General features: G+C 39.2%; 1 protein-coding gene and 1 long non-coding RNA gene across 7 annotated transcripts in view; both read left to right on the forward strand.

The window, feature by feature from the left end:
• KLHL32 (kelch like family member 32) overlaps positions 1-19,634 on the forward strand; it is a 186,987-nt gene extending 167,353 nt beyond the window's left edge. For 4 of the 6 annotated variants that reach the window (XM_045010668.1, XM_045010669.1, XM_045010672.1 and 1 more), the window contains 4 exons: positions 9,004-9,062; positions 12,076-12,268; positions 14,611-14,705; positions 18,164-19,634. In XM_045010668.1, the coding sequence (XP_044866603.1) occupies positions 9,004-9,062; positions 12,076-12,268; positions 14,611-14,705; positions 18,164-18,325 (509 nt within the window). In that variant the 3' untranslated portion in view covers positions 18,326-19,634. Of the gene's footprint in view, positions 1-9,003; positions 9,063-12,075; positions 12,269-14,610; positions 14,706-18,163 lie in introns of those variants that run through there. The other 2 variants (XR_006578212.1, XR_006578213.1) reach the window with 2 other exon arrangements.
• A 1,767-nt stretch (positions 19,635-21,401) lies between these two features.
• On the forward strand, positions 21,402-24,354 carry LOC123366854. Its single transcript, XR_006578214.1, has 3 exons — positions 21,402-21,779; positions 23,785-23,898; positions 24,227-24,354. It is a non-coding gene; the product is annotated as an uncharacterized LOC123366854 (long non-coding RNA).
• Positions 24,355-24,872: the final 518 nt, after the last annotated feature.

Raw genomic sequence — 24,872 nt, forward strand, 5'->3', positions numbered from 1 at the left:
GTCAGTAAACAGGATAACCTGGGTAATTATAGGCGTCAGTCTGACACTGATCCCAGGCAAGATAATGGAGCTGATTCTACAGGACTTGATTAATAAAGAATCAAAGGAGATTAATATAATTAATTCCTAGCAACATGAGTTTATGGAAAATAGAACCTGTCCAACTACTTTGATATTATTTTTTTTGACGAGTTACAAGTTTGGTTGATAAAGGTGGTAGTGTTGATGTAAAATATACTTAGTCATCCATAAGGTGTTTGAATTGCTATTGCATAACATTTTGATTTAAAAAAAAACAAAAAAAAGAAAACTAGAATAATATAAAAGTAATATGGCACACGTTAAATAGAAATCAGGAGTCATCATCAAGCGGATGTGTTTCCAGCAGGATCTCACAGGGATCTGTTCTTGGCCCTATGCTATTTAACATTTTTATCAATCGCCTGGTAGAAAACATAAAATAATCGACTAAAGTTTGCAAATGACACAAAATTTGGGGGAGTGGTAAATAATGAAGAGGACAGGTCATTGAAACAGAGTAATGTGGATTGCTTGGTAAGCTGGGCAAAAGCAAACTATGTGTGTTTTAATACAGGCAAATGTATACATCTAGGAACAAATATGGAACATATTTACAGGATGGGGGATACTATACTGGGGAGCTGTGACTGAAAAAGATTTGAGGGTTGTGGTGTATAATCTATTGAACATGAGTTCCCAGTGCGATGCTGTCTCCAAAACAACTAATGCAATCTTTCTATGCATAAACAGTTCCCTTGCATAGGAGTAGAGGGGTTATTTTACCCCTGTCTTTGGCACTGATGTGCCCAGTGCTGGAATACTGGGTCCAGTTTGGGTGCCCATAATTCAAGAAGGATGTTGAAAACTGGGGAGGGTTCAGACAAGATCCATGACTGCCTTATAGTGACAGACTGAAGGAGCTCAACCTATTTAGCTTAACAAAGAAAAGGTTAAGGGGTGAGTTGAATACAGTCTAAAAGTACCTAAATGGGAAACAGATATTTAATAATGGGCTCTTCAGTCTAGCAGAGAAAGGTGTAACATGATCTGATGGTTGGAAGTTGAAGCTAGACAAATTCAGACTGGAGATAAGGTATAAACTTTTAACAGTGAGAGCAATTACCTACTGGAACAATTTCCCAAAGGTTGTGGTGAATTCTCCATCATTCACAATTTTAACATCAAGATTGGATGTTTTTTCTGAAAGATCTGCTCTAGGAATTATTTTGGGGAAGTTCTGTGACCTGTGTTATAGAGGAGATCAGACTAGATCACAGTGGTCCCTGCTTGCCTGGGAATCTATGAGTCTTAATTTTATGATCCAAATTGATGAAAGTAAAACATTTCAATTTTCAAACTAGCACACCATTCTTAACTCGGTCCAATATACATTATTTTATCCATTCACAGTGGTGTGAGTTAAGGACGAAGTGTAATCAACTTTCATATTGATTTTCCTGACATTAGTTACTTTGCAAATTTAAGGGTGTTTACATAGGCTTTCTGAAAAATATTGCTATTTATTCAGAAATAGGTCATGGAAGGTTATAAAGTGTGTAATATTCAGGGAAGTCAAGAATAAGCTGGTCCAGTTTTCACATAAGGCATCCATTTATTGCCATCCTTCACCCTAGAAGTGTATGTATTATAGAGTGCTCTGAGATCCCTCAGGAGAGAAGGTGCTCTGTGAATGCAACATTGTTATGTATTTATGTCTCAATCCTGCAGTTTAACCCTCTTGGGCAAGTCAATGAGGTCAACTGTGTGGGTGCAGCAGTCTGCCTACATAGATCATAATGTCAAAGGTCCCCATCCTGCATTAAGAAAGAAAGAAAAAAAACATGGGAAGCAGTTATAGCAGGTGGCCAGTATATGTACATACATACTCATGAACATTATATATAAAGGGGCTGGAGATAGAGGCATCATAGGATGTCAGAGATCATGGAAGAACAGTGTGCAGCACTTAATAGTGCAACATCTTACTGTTGTATGTTACAAACTACCTGACTTCTGATCTGCCAGTTGTGATTTATGTGTGTTAAGACCTGGTGCTGTTCCAGACAGAGTATCAGTGTAGGCAGGTATGACATGCTCCCTCTCCGCCCTTCGTTATTTCTTCCCACAGTTTACGTTTCTGATGGCTTCCAAAACTGGCCACACAAGGTTTAGTGGGAGAATATGTTTACCCAGGCTTGTGTAGAAATAAGAGCTAGACCCATTTGAAGGTGTACCTTACCCGTTGCATACAACAGTGAATATCCAATTCAGAATTTAGCTGAACTCTGGAGCAGTTAAAAGCAATGTTTAAGCCATCAGGATATACAGAGTAAAGGAAAATAGATAATTACGCTGAAGCATTTTGAAGACAGTTAATGTGCCCAATAGACTGGATTAAATATGTATTTATATCTTTCAATAAAATCCTTATTTATTTAATGTACCAGTGTAGTAGAGTGTTTAAATATATGTGTAAAATACATTAATCAGACTGTAGAATAGCCTTCCAAGAAATCTGGTGGATGCCCCATTGCTTGAGTAATTGAAAATTGCAACAGAGAATATATGGGATCAGATCATGCCATCTGTATTTGATATTGGTATCGGTGGAGTTTCTGCTGCAAAATGGATGGTACAGTAAGGAGCAAGATACTGGCAGAAGGATGAACTAGATAGGTCTTCTCTTTTATATCTAATTTCTGTCTTTATGGGATTTGCTAGATTATGACATTTTATTATGAATTACTAAAGCATATGATACAAATTAATTTAGTATTGTATTGATCTGTGTTATGGACAGGCAAGATAAGTGGGCCATGTACATTGAAAATATTAGTATTTTTAAAGGTAGTGTATAGATACTATCCATAACTTTAGTCAGTTTTCTATCATTAATTAATCTCTCAGGGCCAGATAATAGTGCTCACTGCGTAGATGCAGAAGGAGTGGGAGGATAATGCAGAGAACATATTTTGCTATTCCAAAATATTAGTACTTGCTGTTTGAAAAATCTACTTTCCAATAGTCAGTAGTAAGCTTTCAGAGCAAGTGCAATTAGCTACTGCAGAATGGCCAAAAACTTCAAATGTAGGTGCCTAAAACTAGGTGATTAAATAAGTTGTCTGGTTTTCAGAGATGCTAAGTAGCCGCTTCTCCTGTTCACTTCTATTGGAGTTGTGGGTGCTCAGCACCTGTGGAAATCAGGCCATTTCTATTTAGTTGCCTGGGTATCTAAATCCATACATAACTTCAGGCACAAAGGCCCAGATCTCCAGGATATTTAGGTGCCTCACTCCCATGGGAGTCACCTTTAAATATTTGGGCCTAAATTTGAAAATTTTGGCTAGCATAAGCTTTTCTTAAATTGCATTAAAATAAACTTTAATGACGCTTATGTATCTAGACCCTATGATTGCCAATAGAATCTTTCAAACATGAACAGAGTGCAAACCATTGTAGTTCTGTTTACTTGTCTTGCAGGCAGGGCACTTCGGTGCCTTTGTTGCTGCCCATTGCCTTTCCAGGTGCAAATGATTGAAATCTGAGCAGAGACTCCTGGGATTTCATTGCTACTATTCAAAACCTTGGTCAATTTTTTTCTGCTGCTTTAGGGAAAAATATGAGCAGCAGCTAGGGTTGCCTACTTTCTAATCGCACAAAACTAAACATCTTGCCCCACCCCCTGCCCTGAGGCCCTGCCCTTTCTCCTAGGCCCCACCCCCTGTTCATTCCATCCTCCCCCCTCCTTCAATTGCTGGATCTCCCCCAACCTCACTCACTTTCCCTGGGTTGGGGCAGGGGGTTGGGGTGCAGGAGGGGATGAGGGTGCGGGCTCTTGCGTGGGGACGGGGATAAGGGGTTTGGAGTGCGGGAGGGGCTCTGGGCTGGGACCGAGGGGTTCGGCGTGCAGGAGGGGGTGAGGGCTCTGGACTCTTGGGTGGGGCCAGGGATGAGGAGTTTGGGGTTCAGGAGGGGGCTTAGGGCTGGGGCAGGGAGTTGGGGTGCAGGAGGGGATTTGGAGTGTGGCTCTGGCCAGGAGGTGCTTACCTCAGGTGGTTCCTGGAAGCGGCCAGCATGTCTGACTCCTAGGCGGAGGGGCCAGGGGGATCTGCGCACTACAGGCGCTACCCCCACAGCTCCCATTGGCCGCGGTTTCTGGCACACAACTGGAAGAGAAGAGGGTGATTCCTTCCTGAAAATAGTGGAGTGTACCTTGGGGTACATTTCATGAATACTGTATATTCCATGGACTTGCTGGAATAAATGCACATGGGAGCTCTTTGCCAACATGTGGTTTTACACCTCTCCCGACCAACTCAGATTCAAATTCAATGGGTTTGTGATACTTTCTCTGGGACTTTGATTGTATTACATTCCCCCTGTCATGTGATGGTTTTTGCACCTAGGACATATTTATTATGGATAATATTCTGCACTTGGGATCTGATTTTACAAGCCTTGTTAAGGCAAAAAAACAAAAACCCACACACATTTCTGAGGCTTGCTTGAGTAAGGGCTGCAGGATGTAGTTATTCAATACAATTTACAAATCATTTCATGGTCTACAGGGGAACCAAGTGTCTTCCCCATGTAGGCTAAGTCAGTGAAAGAGTGAGGGAAAGTAGTTCTGTGGCAAGCCTCTCGCCTTCTCCAGAAACTTCTTTGTGTAGGTGGGCACCTGAGATCTGAATTGTGTGGTTAGGATTTTTGGGTGGCTTGAGCTGGGAAATACTTGCTGTATTGCACCACTCCTCTGGCAGGCCTGGCATGGATTTCCACTTCGAAATCTGTGCAGGAGTTAGACAATATTGATGAATGCAGTATAAGGACCTTGACAGGTGTATGGCATTAATGCTGGTTGGACCCCCACCTTTTCACCTTCTATCACCTTCAGAAGGAAGATCTGGGCATTGTGCTGTCATGGGGAGGTCCCTAGGGAGGAAGGCCTCTCCTCACTGAAGCTTTGGGTCCCAAAATCAAATCACTTCTGTCACAGTGCAATGAATTTAATGTACTATTATTATGTAGTGTCTGATATTTGGGAAATGCTGGCTGGACTTCCCAAACTGTAAAATTTGTAGTAATTTACACCCAGACTTTCTTCTCACATAAGCCAGCTACTACAGTATAATTGCTATGGCTTGACACGAATTTAATATGAATTTTGTTTTTAAATGCATCTCTATAGAGATATTATCACTTGTGCATACCTGTATCTAGGGGAGAATAATGAAGAAAAGTTTTAAGAAATTCCATTTTTTATGAGGGAAAGCAGCTATCCTTGTTGGTACCATTTAAACTTTTATTTCTCCCTATTGTGTATTTTTAAGAGACATTTTCTTTTTATCCCTTTCTCTCCCCCTTCCTTTTTTCCTTGAGTATTTTTAGAGCAGTAGTCCAAGAGGACACTTTCAGACTTGTTAAACTGGAATTTTGGCAGAAAATTTAAAATTTTCACTATAGCACTTCAAAGTTAGGAGAAACTTGGTTTTGAAAACTGATGCTGATATAAGATGGCATATTTAATGACAGATGTATCTAAAGAAAGCTGTTAAGATGCAGATTATCCCCCTGGGGAGGGGAGATCAAAACTGCCAATCTATAAAATATACTTGTTAGGGGAAGGCATGGAATCTATCTATGCAAGCACTTTGATTGCAGGGGACAGTGTAGCAGCATGTGGCATCATAACCTAAGAGCAGACAAATCAGCTTGATGACTTTCAAAGCCAAGAATACTGCTGGAGGCAAGGGTACTCCAGTCTAGAAGAAATTAAAACATATAGAGACTGTTATTAATTCCATATCTATTTTTGTGTAGTCAAATCTGTATGCAAATCCTTAGCATCTCATTTTGGCAGATTAATCTAAAAGTGAAGAGCAGCATGTGAAAGGAATGTAATGATAAAACACCACCGATGAGTAGTATTGCAGGAAAAAATGTAGGCTGTGTACAGTACTTGGTATGAGGGGCTTTTTATGGGGAACAGAAATGGTTTTAATTTCTTTGATTATTTATGAATTATTTTACTAGGAAGCAACCCCTACACCAAACAAAACAAAAACAAAACGGTTTCCAGGCTTTTCTTTCCTAAGAGTGACTTGGTAAGAGGCCCAGCATCATGTTTCTGATATACCTCCTGTAGTTTAACATTTAGAGGGAATCAGCAAAATAACTGATTTTTATGTTTCAAAATAGTAATCTGACATCTCATTTCTAGATATTACAGTACAAGAGAAAAGAAATATGCAAAAGAAATTGAATTACAAAACAAAGATTAGAAAAAAAGATCATTGTGTAGCTATATGTACAGTTGACAGTATACAAGGATGTACAACTACACAGAGCTACGTAATGTATCCTGAGGTTAGGAAGGGGAATAATGAGAACTTGCCTATGCATATTGTTGCATATGTAATCTACGGAGGTTGTGACAGTAAATAGCAACATCGTAGCAGGGTGGAAATATTTTGAAAGAACACACTGTCTGGCTTGTCTGTTTAGATTGCAAACTCCGCAGAGCAAGGACCACATGTTACTACATGCATATACAGTGCCTAGCACAATGGGATTGGCACCTCAAGACATGGCTGTAATATAAATAGTCGGTGTTACCACCAAGCAGTAAAGGGCAATTTGTTTTGATAGATTTGTCCTTAGTTTCTCCTAGATGTGTAAAAATGTCTGGAACTGCAAGACATTGAATGGGAGGCTTTTCCTATTAATTGGTTATATTACTGACATTGCAGGACGTAGCTTGCTTTTTAACATGACCAGGTGTAATATTGTTGCGGTCAGTATTCCAGACCATAGGATGTGGTATAATAAATATTGACTTTTGCTTAGGTGAATTTCAAGATTTATTAACCCAGGAGATTAAAAAATAATCATGGCAGGGCGCGATGAAATCTTGAGGTTAACCACATTATGGAGACAATATAGATGTTGTTACAAAGTTTCTAAGTATCGACGTACAAAATATCTGGAAATTGCTCTATTTTGGACATTACCTTTTAAGTATTACATTTTAAAAAATTTAAAGAGAAGATGAGGTTAGAGGTCAAGAGGAAATATGATTATAGCTTTCTGATGAGCAGCCCGAAAGCAGATCTTGGTAAATGATTTTTTTAAAGGTAACAGTGAGCTCTGCCCATAGGAAGACACATGGTCAGATCCTGGGCCCCATTAAGGTAACTTTGTGTCACCGGAGTGCTACAAAGAGCAACTGCGGATTACTCCTGCATGGGAGAATTCTCTGGACAGTTCTCCTGGCCACTATCTCAACCCTAGGGTCATTTCAGGGGTGGGCTGGGGACTAGAGGAGGCAGAGCTGAAGCGTAATGCCTGATTGGCCCCTTGGGACTAGTTTAGCCAACATAAATTAGAGCAGGTCTGTGACTGCTGTGACTTGCACTGAAGGCTGATCTACCCCACCCTCCCACTAAGCCAAAAATCAGTTTAGAGACCACTTTGTCCTCTCCATGCTCTGCACAGCTGAGGATTGTCGCTGACACACAGAATTTCCTAAGGTTCTGATGCTGCAATCCAGTCTTCATGGTGTTCCAATGATGTTAGTGTGTGCAGGGCTTCACCTGTGTGGATCAGATTACAGCATCGGGGCCTATGAGGACAAACATTTAAAACTAAGAGAGCACAGAGTGATCATATATCAAATCATTAATGTGAAGCATCAATTTGGGCCAAATAAACTATCCTGGGCATTTTGAAGGTGCCTTTCATCTTTGTTTGTAAATTATATTGACAGCTAAGCAGCCAGGATGTAGTATTTGGGTATGCTTCTTGGCAAAGGTTAATGGTGTTTCAGACTTAACCATTGTTGAAGGAGCCCACAGCATACATCTGTTAGTTATTCCCATGGCTACTTCCATGAACAAGATATTCTCTTCATATATACAAATCGCATTTTGTTTTTCTTTCAGAATTATATGTGAAAGTGATTGTTGTTCTAAGATTCAGCACAATGTTTCTAAATGAAAATGATGCCCCATAGTGCCATTCCTGTTTGGTTACAGCTCTAATCCCCACCTCCAACTCCTAAATTTTCTCCTGTCCTGTGTTTTCCTCCGTAGGTCCTCTCTTCTCTTTGACTGCCTCTTAGATTGCATACTCCTTGAACCAGGGACAGTCTAGTCATTTCACCTCTCTGTGCCTCAATTTTTCCATCTGTAAAATGGGGATAATGATATTTACCTCTTTCATAAAGCACTTTGAGATCTATTGACTAAAAGTGCTATATAAATGCTAGGGATTATTATTATTATATGTATCTTTGTGTCTTGAACAGGGTTGAGCACATAGAATCACAGAAATGTAGGGCTGGGAGGGACCTTGAGGAGGGCATCTAGTTCAGCCCCTGGCATTGAGGCAGGACCAAGTAAACCTGGGTCACCTGTGCCAGGTGATTGTCTAACAAACCTATTTTTGTCTAAGCCTCCAATGACGGTGATTCCATAAACTCCCATGGAAGCCTATTCCAGAATTTAACTATCCTTATAGTTAGAAAGATTGTTCTAATATCTAACCTAAATCTCCCTTGCTGCAGATTAAGCTGATTACTCCTTGTCCTGCTTTCAGTGGACATGGAGAACAATTGAACCATGCTCTTTATAATAGTCCTTAGCACATTTGAAGACTGGTCAGTGTACTAAACAAATAGTATTGTTGTACCATGTTTTAGCCCAAGGTATTAGCTTTACAGAGAGAGAGATCAATTGTTTTATTTGTTTGTTTTTGTTTTGCCTTGTATTCTGGCAACATGGATCAGCTGTGCAAGTTATTAACTAGATCAAAAGGTCTAACTGTATGAAAGTAAAACTGGTAATAAGTAATATAATTATGTCGTAGATTTAATACTGTGGTATATAAAATTATAGTCCTAAATGTGATTGATTTGCTTTACTAAGATCTTGGTCCTTTTTGGTACTCATGAAACTATTTTAACCCATGTAAAATCTCTTGTAGGAGGAGTAACAAATACTGCACAATACCAGAACAGGCTAATGGTTTATGATCCTAAGCAGGTGAGTCTCTGTGTTGTAGGTTTTGCTTATATGTTTGCATGAACAAGGTATATAACAAATGTATATTAAAGAATACTGGCAGATCAAACATACTGCCAATTCAAATGGCTAGTGTTTTATACCTGCTTTCCCCTGTTGTAAATGAGTGTGCATGTACAGAGTAACAGAGGATAAGGGCCACTGTTTAAAAAAATAATACTCCTTAACTGGGTTACTAGAAGCATTTTAGATTAGCAACACTGAAAACATGTTAAAAATCTACTGTATGTATCACCATTTATTCTGCTTCTTTGCTTTTTGCAAACCACTAGCCTTGGACAATGCAAATAAACTAGTCAGTTTCACATACTTGTTCTCCAATGGTAGCCCAGTGTTGCGATATTTGTGCTCCACATGCCGCAGGGAAATGTATAAAACCAAACAAAAGTGTTTTCATGAACATGAAACTGTTTCTATTAATGTTAGGGTTTGTAAAATTTTCATTTACCACAAAAACATAATTTTGGACCTACACTGCCCATCAGTGATCTGTTAAATTGATTTATTACAAAGCAGTTGATTAAAAAAAAGAAAGAAAGAAAAATCTGACCATTTTTGATATTGCTAATGTGCCTATCACTTTATTATCTGAGCACCAAAAATATCTTTTAGGAATTTGGTCATACATTATGTATGTGTTTTGATTAGGTTAAAATTGTACAGTAACAACTTCAGAGCACTGGGACATGGTAATATGTCCTTTCCTCCTGTATTAGGGAAACAAACACCCTAATCCTACAGTCACATCAGCATGGGTGGACTCTTATGCCCCTATAGAAGGATATTGACTTCTGATTGCTGGATTGGGGCTTTGAGTTTTATATTTAAAGCCAAATTCTGCCAACAGATACTTACGTGTGACTCCCATTGATTTTATGGGGAGTATTACGTCTGTATCCAAGAGCAGAATTCGGCTATAGGAATCACAGTTAACAATTTATTTTAAAGGGCACAATATGTTGTTATTGATTATACAAACAGAGGTTCTGTTATAAATCTGTGCCCATACTGATCACAGGCTACAGTCTTATTTTGCTTGTGATTTGGGCATCATACTTCTATTCATTGCCTCCTTTTTGCGTTGTGTATGCTTTGCCTAGATTCCTTAGTTGCTCAGGTAGTCTCAGCAGTTGCACACTAAAATATCTGTGGCTTGGCTACTTCAGCATAAATTGCTAATTGCAGGGCAAGTCTGAAACACAAACAGTTAAAGAGGAAGAATGTGTTAGCATTCTTTAAATGAGGTCTGCTTCATGTTTGTACACACATGCTCTTTTTAAAAATTCTGCTGGCATATTGTTTACGGTGGGTACTGAAAAACATCACATCTGCTTGCATCTTGCACAGAATCTCAATAACTCTATCATTCAGCAGTAGTGCTTGTTTCTGTGGTAGGCCTTTGTGGAGAGTCGATAATGCCTGCCATCTGCCACAGAGCACACAGCTACCTGCCAACAAGCAGGCTGGGGTGACCTCTGCTTCCCCACCACTGATTAGTATTCACACGCTGGCTTATTAGGAATGACCCCACCAGGCCTCTCTGTTTCTTTGCCTTTGCAGTGCTTGGCGGCTCACCTGGCAGGCACTGCAGTGGAGGAAGCTAAAGATATAATCAGGGGATGCAGGCAGGCTTTGCAAAGCAGATGGTGTCTATAGTCTTGTGTCAAGGGACTGAACTGCTAATGCAAAAATTAATTCCTAATATTCAAATTTTATATATTGTAATGTATAGCTATATACTGTGGAGGCCACTGTCAGAGGCTATTGAGTTACCAAGTTACAGGGTATTTAATATAAGAAATTACCCCACAGACTAAATGTTGTAACTTCCCTCACCAATAAATTAGACTTTTTGTAGCAGATTGTTTGACCATTAAAGGTAGCTGGAGCAGTTGTTTTCTGACTCTTAAAGTTTCATGTCTTTTTACCCTTAAAAAAGTAGTAAAACTCCTGCAGTGCCTCCTTCCTGGTTAATACAGATTCAAAAACATTTTTCTTATATAAATGATTAAATCAAAATATGGAGGGATAAAGAAAACAAAATGGAATGCACAAATACTTTGGTAAGATGCTATGAGATTTTTTTTCCCCGTCCTTTGCTTCCTAAAGATAAAAACCAAATAAATTCCTGAATGAAGGGCGGAACCCCCCCCCACTCTTCTAGCCCTGATATAGCTTACTGTTCCAGTTTTCAATGCTATATACAGAAGAGAGATCTAATACTTTCTTACTGAAACACATCAGCACCGCTTTTTTTTTAATAGTGACATGAGAGAGCAACGTCTGAAACCTTTAGTCTTTCAGAAATTTTATCATGACACTTTCAGCACAGATACAATATAATATTAAAATAAGTGTAACAGATGAAAATTATAATTGTAATCTACACTCTTGCTTGGAATCTATCCCTTGATTAAAATCTGTCCATGAGTAATTCAGATTTACCATATGTCATGAAATAAGATTTTTTCAATATATTCTAACATAAAGGATCAAGGGAGAGGAGTTGAAAAAGTTAATGTTTGGGGGGATGGTGGAAATACTGTGTTGTATCCATGAGAGAAGAGTCCTTGGCTCACCTGTGCTCCTGTCGCATCACCATTTTCATGTTTCAGTTACACTTAAGAAATCAACATTTGGTTGTGTCTTCCATCTGTCCTCTTATCCTATCAAACCAACAATGCCTGAAGTATAACCAAAGACAACATTTACCACACGGCCACATTCTAAAGAAGTGGGAAAGAACCGCTGAATTCTCCCAGAAGATAAATATTAAAATACAGAGCTACAAAGATTGCCAGCTATGGTGTGGGTGTCCAATCAATTGACCTGCTGTTCTAAGTAACATTCAAATTTAGCAATATATTTACACAAGATTTGTGGCTAGGAAGAGGGATATGTGACACTCGTAGCACTTGCAAGTCTCCAAGGGCTGCTGAGCCTAAGACCAGTTTTTCTTTGTTTACATTTCTAGAACAAGTGGATAAGCCGAAGCCCCATGTTACAGAGGAGAGTGTACCATTCCATGGCTGCTGTCCAAAGGAGGCTTTATGTTTTAGGCGGGAATGATTTGGACTACAATAACGATCGCATTCTTGTACGCCACATAGACTCTTATAACATAGACACCGACCAATGGACGCGCTGCAGCTTCAACATGTTGACAGGCAAGTCTTTTTCATGAACTGTCAATGAAAGCTTGTCAATGTGGGAGGCTTTTTGTTTTGTTTTGTTTTATTTTATGAGCCTAATTCTCCTCCCATACAGCACTTTTACAATGGTGGACCTCCACTGACTTCAATGGAATCACTCCTGATTTAGGAACCGATGCAGAGCCCATTGATGTCAACAGGAGTCATTCTCTTGCTGCTCTAAGAGAGAAGAGAATCAGGCACAAAACATTAAAGAGTGTTCTTTTGGAGCATAGGAGGCTATATTTTCAAAACAATGCAACTAAAAGGGGTTTAGTTAAAAAATCAAAATAATAAAATGATTAAATTTTATTTCCCCTTTCACTAGATGCTTAATTGCACCAGTGGAAATATCTCACTTTTTTGAATACACAAAGGCAATTCAATTATACTTTGCACTTCTTGAAAATGCAGTTTTATATGGGCTGCTGGTGGTGGTGGTGGTCAGAGTATTTATGGAGATGCATAACTGTACCATCCTTATTACTACACAATAGTGTCTTAACAGGATGCCAGAAAGGTGTTTGTTTATTAGAACTAAATCAAATCAGAGAGGAGTAGATTAGCATGGATGGCCGTTGGATTTGAAAACTTCCTCATGAGTAGCTTGAGGGATCATTGCAGTAACAGCCAGCAAAGCAGTGCACCTTATTTACCTGTGCTACACACATAACATGACTGTCTGATGTGCCCCTCAGAAATACTATTGACTATAAGCAGTGGGGAGAGACAGCCAACATTGTACCAGGAAAGTAATGTGTCCCAGGAGTAAACCAGTGGCAGCTGCCTCGGGAGCTGCATTGAAAGAGGCATCTCCAGAACCTTACTGCAGGAATGCTGAGGTCATTCAATCATTGGCCTGACTTGAACAACTGTTCCTTCAGATGCAGAGTTTCTGGTCACCCAAATGCTGGTTCTTGCGTCTGCTCAATCAGCTGTAAGAGTCCTAGAATCTTGCTCGGTTGTTGCTCAGAATCCTTTGTATAGGTACCACAGCAACTTCCTTGATGGAGCCCAGCAAATGAGGCAATGGATTCAGGAGCTAAAGGCTGAGCAGCAGCGAGAACAGGGAGTTTGCTGAGCTGGTTAAGTTGGGGGAAGGGAGTAATACACAGTGGTCACCAACTCCCATCTTCAGTTAGGTTGCTTTAAGGGCCAGCCTGATGTCAACACCATTCTTTAAGTATTACTTTGAGGCTGCTACTTCTGGAAGCAAAGACATAATACACATGTCTGGCTTTTGGTGGCTGAGTCAGGGAATCAAAATGCCAGACTTAACTGAGTTAATCTATCTCCTGTTGATAGATACCTGGAACTGGTAAAACAGGGGAGGGACTAAACTTTGTTTTAAATTAAGTTTCCTTTCCATCCTTCTCTCCCCCCCCCCCCTCTGTGCCTTTAAAGGTGCAGGGTTGACAGCCTCTGGCAAAGAAACACTTTGTTCTTGCACAGAATAGGCAGCACAACAGGAGCAGTGGCAATGCGGGCTTATTTGTCTGAGCACCTCTGAAGTCAACGGGATCAGTAGCAGGGCCTGTGCTTCAAACCTGACCTTGAAGGAATGGTTCCAAGGATGAGGGTACTTTTTCCTCTCTGTGCCTTCAGTGCTCAGCCTCTCTGTTGAGACTGCCACTAAAGATTCCACTTATAGCTGTGCTTGGTGATGGGACACAGAGTTTTAAACAGTGTTTACATTTTTCTAAAATGTCATTAACATGTGTGGATTCCTTAAACAGGCTTTTGCTATTTAAAATAGAATTGGGATTTGTAGAACAACTTCTCTTTTTAGCTATACCCATCTAACTCCGTAGAATTCAAGAGATCTGCACAGGTGCCAGTTTGGCTTCATTGGTCTAACAGTGTATCCTGTTAGAGTAGTATGTTTATATTAAACATATGGAACACACACACACAAACATGTATAGTTGTAGAAACATTCACACGAGGCTTATTTCCTACTTCAGAGATGTATTAGTATCTACTATTTCTTACGCTACTGAAAATAATGTTTTTAAAATATACTTTTCTTTAATACACTTTAAACTTTGTAGTCTGTTCCCTATTCAAGTGTTACTAACCTGGCTTGCAGTGTGTGGTTTTCGGCATCATCTCTGTCCTCCAGGATAGCACTCAAATTGCATTCCTGGGGATAGCACATGATAAGCCCTTCTCTCCACTTTAACTGCCAGGAATTGGTAGTTCTGAAACTGTCATGTTACAGCAAATCCATGTGCATCTCATGAATGAAATCTCCAACTTTTGATGCTAACAGAGTTAATTAAAAGATGCAAGTGCTTTCGATTTCCTCTTTGCTTTAGGTCAGAATGAATCTGGTGTTGCTGTCCACAATGGAAGAATATATTTAGTTGGCGGCTATTCTATTTGGACAAATGAGCCTTTGGCATGTATCCAGGTGAGAGATTTAGGTTCCTTTTGAAGTCTCTTCAAGTGTTTCTGCAAGGGTACTTTTTGCATAGCTGTTATCAAAAAGCAAAATTTATTTGAAGTGGCGAAAGAGATTAGGGATGATACTTATGCAGTCACTGAATCTCTAAAACATACCTTGGAAATGTTGTGGATATTAACAGATTTCCAGGTTAGTAATTAGATTTACTACTTCTGCATTAAATTTTCTGGGACTATGGACTGGGCAATTCCTCTCTAGACAAGATTTGGGTTTTTTTAAAAAAAAAGCATATTACCAGGTGCCATGACACTTAAAGTGTCTAAATGGAGGAGGAATGTCCTATTAATTTTTCAGCCCTCTCATTTTCCATAAAAAGGCCAGAAATAACCAGTAATTGATCTAGGTCAAAGTTTGGGCTGGAACACCGCAACCTGCCTTAGTTGTGCATGTGCTCTTTACTTTGGAGCATGTTTAAAAGTACTGCTGATAGCTTTGCCATTGGTACTAGGTTCTCCAGTAGTCTTCTGCTGCACTAGAGTCCATCATAACAGCAGCTGCCCTCTCGATCCATGGCTCTTCATAGATCCCCAAAACTGTAAATAATCTGTGAAAGTGGGATTATAGAATCACAGAAGTATAGTACTGGAAAGAACCTCAGGAGGTCATCTAGGCAGGACCAAGTATACCTACACCATCCCAGACAGGTGATTGTCTAAACTGTTTTTAAAAAACCTCCCGTGATGGGGATCCCATCTCTTTTGGAAGCCTATACCAATACTTAACTATCCTTATAGCTAGAAAGCTTTCCTAATATCTAACTGAAATCTCCCTTACATCCTCTTTGTAACAGCCCTTAATTTAAAACTTTGAAGCACTTGAAACTTATTGTCGGGACCCTCTCAGTCTTCTTTTCTCAAGACTAAACATGCGCAGTTATTCTAACCCTTTTGTCATTTGTTGCTCTCCCCTTGACTCTCCAAATTGCCCACATCTTTTCTAAAATGCGGCACCCAGAACTGGCCCAGTACTCCAGCTGAGGCCTCACCAGTGCTGAGCAGACCAGGATGGTTACTTTCCATATCTTACACAACATGCCCCATGTCATACTACTCTCCTGTTAATACACCCCAGAATGATATTCACTTTTTTTTTAACAACTGCATCACATTGTTGGCTCATCCGATAACTCCCAGATCCTTTTTTAGAAATATTAATGCTTAGCCAGTTATTCCCCAGTTGTATTTATGCATTTGATTTTTCCTTCCTAAGTGTAGTACTTTGAACTTGCCTTTATTTAATTTCATCTTGTTGATTTTGGACCAATTATCCAATTTATAAAGATCATTTTGAAGTCTAATACTGTCTGCCAACCCTCTCAGCGTGGTATTATCCACGAATTTTATAAGTGATATCTCCATTCCATTATCTAAGTCATTTATGAAAAAATTGAATAGTACCACACCCAGGATAGGCCCCTGTGGGACTCCACTAAATACATCCTCACAGTCTGACAGTGAACCATTGTTAATTACTCTTTTAGTACATTCTTTCTACCAGTTTTGCACCCACCTTATAGTAATTTCATCTAGATCACAATTCTCTACTTACGAGAATGTCAGGTTGGACTGTGCCAAAATCAAAATACATGATGTCTACAACATCCTGGCCTCTAGGCCAATAACTCTGTCAAGGAAGGGAAGTAGATTGGACTGGCATAATTTATCTTCACCCAGACACATTCAGCTGGTCTGCCAGTCACCTCCTTCTGGACCTCAGAACAAGTGTGTATATTCTTGATGTATAATGCAACACCTCCTCCCTTTTCCCCCTGCCTGTCCTTTGTGAACAAGCTATACCCCTTTATAACAGTATTCTAGTCATGCGATTTATCCCACCAAGTTTCAGTGATGCCACTTAAGATGTAATTTCTTATGTACTAATTTTTCCAGGTCTTCCCCATATTCCTTGTATTTCTGTATAGACATCTAAAATGTGGAGCCGTTCCCCCACTGTTTTCTCTCTTGTTGCTTCAATGACCCTAATGTAATTTTCTATTCCCCAACATCTAATAAGGTCATTTTATTTTATACACACACACTCCCACCCACCCGTGGATATAAATTGGCCTCTGCGGAACCGCAGTGCTCTCCTGGGAACCACAGCAGTGAAAGGAGCAGAACATGGGGCCGCTGCTCCCAGGAGCCAGCTCCTCCAACATGGCTGTATGGCCCCCAGCCCTGCCCACTGGGGCGGGCACCAGGATCATGAGCAGCTGTCCCTGGTCACACTCTTGTGTTCAAGTGGCATGCCTGCCCCCAGACAGGAGATGCAGACAATTGGGTGGAAGGGATGGGGGTAGAGCTGGGGGCGGGGCTGCGGGCGGTATAGCCACGCTGGAAGAGCTGCCAGCGCTGGCTCCTGGGAGTGGTGGCCCCATGTTCTGCTCTTTTCCCTGCTGCAGTTGCATGGATACTGATTTATAACTGCGGATATCCACATACGTGGATATAAATTTGTATCCGCACAGGGCTCTATATATACTTACCTCTGGGCTTTAGGTGAATTATTTTCATTTTTCTGAGTGATGCAGTGCCCCAGTTGTAGAACCATCCATGATGATAAGTTGAGTGGGGTAACATATTTAATACTTTGTCAATTTTAAATGGAAAATTAATGCACAATGGCTTGGATAGGAACACTGTACAGTACATAAAATGTAACAAACAGCACTATATCAAGTTGGGAAACGTACTAACAAACACTTGTTTATAATCTGTGGGACCTTTTGAGTATTATTTCATCTCTGTTCAAATACTACTTGATGGCAAGTGAAAATGCATTTTGAGTGCTGCTTTTGAGTGGACCTTTCCCTACATCACAGAACCATCTCAGAACTGACAGTCTGCCCAACAGAGACCCGGGCCTACAAGAAAAAAATATATAACAAATGAGAAAGTGCTTTGGCAGAGCTGTAAGTGTTGACTACATATGCTCTCAGGTGCTGGCACACTGCCTAGTTTTAAACAGCACTATGAGCCCTTCTATTTTCAAATTGAGCATGCTGGTCCCTCTTTCTGAAGAAAGGCACTTTTCTCTGTATGTCTTCATTTACTCTGTCATTCAGCCAGCCCTGAGTTTCCTTGCTTCTCAAAATATCAGTTTGACAAATGATTCATATTTTGTAGTAATGGTTTAGCATCTCTGTGCACAGTTCTACATGTACAACCATGCAAGTGTACAGCTAGTAAGTGGGATCAAATTTTACTATTTGCTATTAAGTGACGGTTAGGATAAGATTTGGGTGATATGGACATTAATACATCAGTTGATCCTTAAATAAAATCCATTGGGTTGAAATTGCCTTTCCTTGGGATTAATAAGTGTATACAATATGTGCCAGCAAATTTGTTTTCTATTTCTTCTGTGATCCTTGAAATATTATTTTCAGCATTTTGGTCCTGCAGGTGCTGGATGTCAGCAAGGAAGGGAAAGAAGAAGTATTCTACGGGCCTACGCTTCCTTTTGCTTCTAATGGAATAGCAGCATGCTTCCTTCCAGCTCCCTATTTCACATGCCCCAACCTCCAGACTTTACAAGTGCCTCACCACAGGATTGGCACTATGTGAGAGAGTGCACCATCCATAAAAGCAAAAGGGGGAAAAAAAGCACTGCATACAGCAATTTCACTTTTGGATCAATTAAGCATGAACTACTGCTTTATCTTCTACACATTTGTCTTAAAGTCAAACAACAACAGACAAAAAAATGAACATTTTTTTTCCACTAAAGGCTCCATCTCACAGTCTGCAGTTTCTCTCTGGCCCAAATTAGGAACATACATTTCATACCAACCCGTTTGCCATTTTCTCTGGGTGACAACTTGTTACTTGCCTCTATTTAAGTTCTATTTAAGTGCACTCAGCATCCTGCCTGGCCTATTGTTCCTTGGGTCTGCACATTAAATGGATTGCCAGTGGCACTGTTCAAAGACAATATAATACAATGTTTATAAGCTTAACAAGGACAATATTCTATTATGCTAAATTATTCAACTTCCTAGGTACCTGTGGCAAAAAAGGATAAATGCATTGACCTTCAGTTCCCAACTTCATCACCACTAGTTTTTCATTTAACAAAACTTATTGGAAGTTTAGATAGTGTGAAGCATAATAAAGCCAAAAAAAAAAAAAACCAAACAAAAAACCCTAAATATATTATGGGCATCTACCAAGGAACTGATTTTTTTGCATCTCACCTGAACTATAGAAGGACTGAGGTTTCAGTGGCTATTACTGTGCAACACTGTACTGAACCTGCTTGTCAAAGAAACTGATATACAAAATCATCTTTCTTTATTTACCAAGGTCTACTTTTAAATGTTATCTTCTATCAGACGATCAATTCTTCCTGATACCTACAATCTTTTAATGGTTGGAAATAACCTCTTTACTATATAATTAAAATGCACCATTTACTTAAAATTTTTAATAGCCAGTTTGTAAAGGGTTACCATATTTACTATTTACAATTCTCAATGAATAGTCTCATTTAGTCCAACATATGGTACCACAAATCACTGGCCTCCAGAGGCTAACTCGGTGTATAATAAAGTCAATATTTTATTTATTCTTTCAATTTATATAGTGTCTCCATGCAATATTGCAGGCATATTTACAATTTATAATAATAAAACCAAACCATTATATTCTGCTTTTCTCTGGCTATTGTGACCCCTGCCCTTTTTTTTTTGTGTGATGTTTTTGCCATTTATTTGCATATATGTGACAACATGGGTGTTTGAAAATATTAACCAAGAAGAATACTATTAAACCTCTCGGTTGATGACCTAAAGACACAGTGCATTTCTCTGATCTATGTAATTATAGGTCCTGCACCACCATAATATTTGAACACATCTCAGACCATAGAATTCCTGCTGCTATTCATGGGAATTTCAGGTTCAGACTAACATCTAGGAATACCCAATGCATTTTTGGAGAGGAGCATTTTGCTCTTAGTAACAGCTCTCGGACTGAGTCAAATGAATTTGATCATACAGACGGTAACTCTTTTCAGGGCTACTGGTAGTGATAAAAGGAAGTTCCACTTATCCCATCTGATTCTTCTTCTTGGAGTTGGCCTTAGGAAACTTCACCTCTTCAATCTGTCAGCATAGATTTTATATCAAAAATTGTTTTGTCAATTGTCCTAGACAACTTAAAGGTAGACAGGGTAGAAGAGATTAACTGTATTTGTCACCTGGAATGATTATCTGAGCACTGACAATACTTTCTTTCCATGAAGACTCAGCTGTGAAGAAGTTTAGATCAAGGTATTCCCCCCCCCACACACACACACACAATTGTATGTAGAACTGCATGGCTCATGCATCTGAAAGGTCACTAAGTTTTTGATTTTGCTTTTCTCTGGTCTCCTGCACACCAGCATCCAGAGGCATTTCTTAGTTTCTCAATACAGAACAGTAATTCTTGAAAACTTACCCTGACTTTAGAAAGTAATCTATAAGGTCTATGCCTTGCTTTGTATTTGGGATTCCCAGGACCAAGTTATTTGTATTTTCCAGCAGCCTCAAGTGTTTTATTGTCTAGGGAGTGTGGCCTAAGTTATCAGAGCAAGGGTCTGAGAATCAGGGCCCCCAGCTTCTTATATCAGTTCTGCATATGAGTGAGTCATCAACCTCTAGGCTGATTTCCTCCATCTGGAAAAGGTGTATATAATACTACCCCTTTCACTGGTGCTGGGAGAACTTATTGAAGTTTGTAAAGCACTGAGACAGACAAAAGTTCCCAGCATAGTTTCTGCATTTACACATCAAGTTTTCTTGTTTTGGTATTTTAATTTTTGTAAACCCAAGTCCACTCACCAGTCCCCCGTATGGCCAACTAGCCATAGCTGTGAAGTTATGGTTAAAAGGTTTCTTTCGGAAGGACAGAGGATTACCATTTATTTAACTGGCCATATCCATGGCAGCAGGCGGTTAAGAAAGTTTCAAGAACTTGGAGTGGCATTAGTTTCCTTATGCAGAGTGGCATGTGCCGTACAGCTCAAGGACCAACAGGCAGTAGAGTATATTGCAAGAAAAAGTGATCACGTTTGCTTTGATCTTTCAACACTTTTACTATTCTGGTTGTCCTCATCAATTGTCTATCCTGGTGAATAGAAGTTTTAAACAGCTGTGCAACTGCATTAAATTAGTTGTATGGTTCCAGAGCCTGAGCACATAGCCCATGCTGCAGTTAGTGCCAGGATTCTGCTCTGGCTTCTAATCATCAGACTCCAGCAATCACAGACATCTTTCATGTTGACCACTTACCTTCTGCATGCTGTGCTATTTGCAGCTTCAGTTATAGAACATGTAGACTTATACCTGACTCCAAGAGGAAGGAGGAATTCTACTTTTCGGTGCCTAAAGTTAGGGAGTGCCATTTATCTTTTACCAGGTGAGAGATTATGCAAAGAGGCTCTCCTTGGTGCCAGCGGGGTATACTTTGTTCCCAGGCGGATTGGGGGTGAGCAGGTGATGGTTTGGAGAAGGCAGCTTTGACTAGCAGCTGGGGTTCTGTAGGAGTCCTGCTGTGCAATGGATGCAATTGAATCAGCACGTGTCCCCAACTAGTGCCGCCCATTTCTGAGGCTGGATGGGCTGCAGGATCCTTGGTGTTGATGGGTGCCTTCAATAGGCCCAGTCTCCACAGAGACTTCAGTGGTGTGAAATTTATCAAATCTTCTGCCAACGCAAATCTTGGAATGAATCAAACCCAGCATCTGTTCCTGCCAAGTAACCAGCTTTGACACTGTGGTTGAATAGAAGATCTGTCCAACTGCTATTTTTTTGACAGAGTCTTAAGTTGTCACTTTATTTTTGGACCAGAAAAGGAAAAGAATGTTTTCCACATGGCCAGTCTACTCTAGGAGTGAGAAGAAAACAGTGAGAAAGCTGATGGTAACATAATTCGCTTGGGCTTCCAACTGGAGAAAAGAGTGTGGAGTAATGGACAAGATCTCAAGCAATAACAACTCATTCAAGCCTCTTCACCATCTTAATAAGGGGAAATAGCGGTAAGACTGAATAATTCAGTGGGTCTATAAATTGTTGGGATAGAGGCCATGTGGGTACTGCTCTTTTTCTTATTTTTATTGACTAAATCTGCTAGCATCTGGAAATAGATCTTTGAGCCACAAGAACTTGAGCTGTAATGAATCGTCTAATACTTGTATCTCTCTCCTGTGGTCTACTTTTTAGGTCACACCCATAAAGAGTAATATTTACCTTTTATAGAGGACATTTAGTCCCAAAGGATATGGAGGTGTTTTATCAGTTGTACATATAGGCACCACATCACCAGCCACTGAAATTCAGCCATCTTGTGTGGCTTATCTGATTCCCAAGTACAGTGCTAAGACACTGGTTTGACACAGATGAAAGAACACAGATAACATCAACTTTACTTTCTACAGCATCTTCATTTTCCCTTGAGCATTTCACATCCAAGCAGTGACCAAAGAAATACTGAGATGTTATGGCCCAGTTGTCAGTATGAAGAAAATATTGTAGAATATGTATTTTTTTTTTAAATCCCAGTATATCTATTGTATGCTGTATATTCATGACTTATTAACTTTCAGGTAGAGTACCTGGACTTGAGATAGAATTACAAAAGTTTGTACTGTTTTGCCTTGAGGTTTGCCTAGGGTTCTTTTTTTCCCCTACTAACATAGAAATTTAGTACATCAGTTGCAGAATCAGGAAGAAATAGATAATTGAATGTGCACAGAAGCAGAAACAACATAGGCAGAATGTGGAACAAATGCGAAAAAAGGCGGCATCTGTTTACTTGAAAATTAGAACGTAGAATAAATTAAGAGGGCAAGGTTAAAATACTTCCTCTGCAGTCAAGAGTTTGCGGGGAAGGACGACTTGGCAGGCAGTTTAAGAATGTAGATTATGTAAAGGGATAATATTTTGTTTCTGGGAAAATTAGATTTTTTTCAAAATAATTTTTGAAAGAAAAGGAGAGAATGTCAGTATTCAATGGTATTTTCAGTAGAGATTATCTTGTAATGCAAAGCTACAGTAGCTTTTCTCTAATGCCAGAACTCAAAAAAAAAAAAATATATATATATATATAAAGAAATCAAGATACCTTCTGCAGGAGCACTGCTTGTTTAAGGCATTATTTAGCAACATCACACTGCCTATACGAAATAGAAGTTGCATCATCTCAATTTTTCTTCATGTCCACCTCTCTCCCATAATTCCTTAGTGAATTTAAGTTGCTTGTATTTTTTTAATGTATTGCATATTTGCCCTTCCAATTTAACCATTTTCTGATAAAATAAATATGCACCTTTAAGACGTAAGTGTATAAATAATATAACTGTGAAATATAAGCCTACTGTATGGATGTCTAATCTACAGAACTAGCTGTGCCAGGTTTTGATGTTGCTTGCAGAACTCATCACATGGGCTAAGACGATAATTTTATATTAACCCTTTTACCAAAACAGATATGAGGGAAATCAATTTACAACTGATAAATATAGGGTATTCAGATGCTACTAGGATAACTTACTCATACAGTGATGTCCTGCTCAAATGTAAGAGGCAAGCTCTTCCAGGAACTACACTGTAGGGCTTAACAAGTTGGTCTAGAAAACTTAGTGAATTTTGGCCCCAATCCTGTAACCCCTTTGATGTGGGTAAATTCCTGTACCTGTAACAAGACCATATAGATCAAGATATAGAATTAAGGTCTTTTAGTTAACAGTTGCTTTTCATTTGTGTAGTGGCAGACCACTACCTTCAAAAGGTTTTGTTTTATAAGTAGCTCAAAGAAGTTTTTTGAGACAAAACTCACTTCTGTGTATTCTAAAACAATCTAACTCTGCTATGACATGCTGACATCACACTGGGTTTTTATCTTCAGTATATTTTTGTAACCATTTCTAACAGAAGGGCTGATTACATCACATTTTAAATACAGTAGCAGCAGCTAAAAATAATTAAGATAAATTATGATGAAATGTAGTTCCTAAAAAACCTCCAAACATATCTAATTTTCAGAAGCTACAGAAGAGGGAAAAAGACGACTGCAGTAATGCCTATTATCCATTTCTTGAGGGAAATACGGCAATTTCATTTAAATGGAGAGTTATGGAAGTTTTCATAAATGACAATGTAAGTAGTGTATGTTACTGGAAGCTCATGTTCTGTATAATTACACCAAATACTGTACAGATCTTTATTCTTTGCATGTGTGCACTGCCTTATTCCATCATAAAAAGATAAAATTTGCTATCTTATGAGCTATTTCATCTTAGGAAATGCCCCCTCACTTCATTTTTTGTCAGTGAAAATGGAAGCGAGGCATAATTTATCTTGTTCTTGCTTTCCACTAACAATACAAAAATGTGAAATTCTTACAAAATAGATGGACATTTCCATGGGAATAATGGAAGATAGTGTGAATTTTTAACAATGCTTTTTCCTTTTCTTATTCTTTTAGATAATCATTTTAGGGTTAAAAAAGGAATCTGCAGTTTGGCATGGCATATTGGACAGTTGTTCTATACCAAAGTGTGATGGATCCGAGGAGATCAGTATCCTGAATTCAGTAATAGAGGAAATATATTAAAAAGGTATTTTATTTGTATCCAGTTATCAGTGCTGTGTGTCCCAGTGAGAAAAGCCTGCCTCATATGTACACACACAGTAACAGTACTGAAGCAGATATCAGAGTAGAAGAAAGATGTATAAATGAGGCTTTTGTTACACTGACAGCAGCACTCCTGCTAATTTTTTTTTATGAGGGTGGGGGAGGGAAATGACATTTAATGAGCCAATGTAGTAGTTTTGAAAACTTTTTAACAGAAATTTAATATTTGATCAAAATACCATTGAATATTGCAATGATGTGATTACAATCATTGCTGGTGAATAATGTCTTAGAAAGTCACCAGCTCACATATTCATCAAATGAGCTGGACAAAGCGTACACGCGTAAGTCTTGTTGAAGTCCATTAGCAATCCTAGCTACAGTCTTATTCTCTGGGTTTTCTTCTTTATTATGGAAATAAGTCACAAGTGCTATAAAACGCCTAAGCGCAATATTGCTCTAACAATGTACTACAAAACATGGAGACCATTTCTGC

Source organism: Mauremys mutica, chromosome 3 (assembly GCF_020497125.1).
Source record: "Mauremys mutica isolate MM-2020 ecotype Southern chromosome 3, ASM2049712v1, whole genome shotgun sequence".
NCBI lineage: Eukaryota > Metazoa > Chordata > Testudines > Geoemydidae > Mauremys > Mauremys mutica.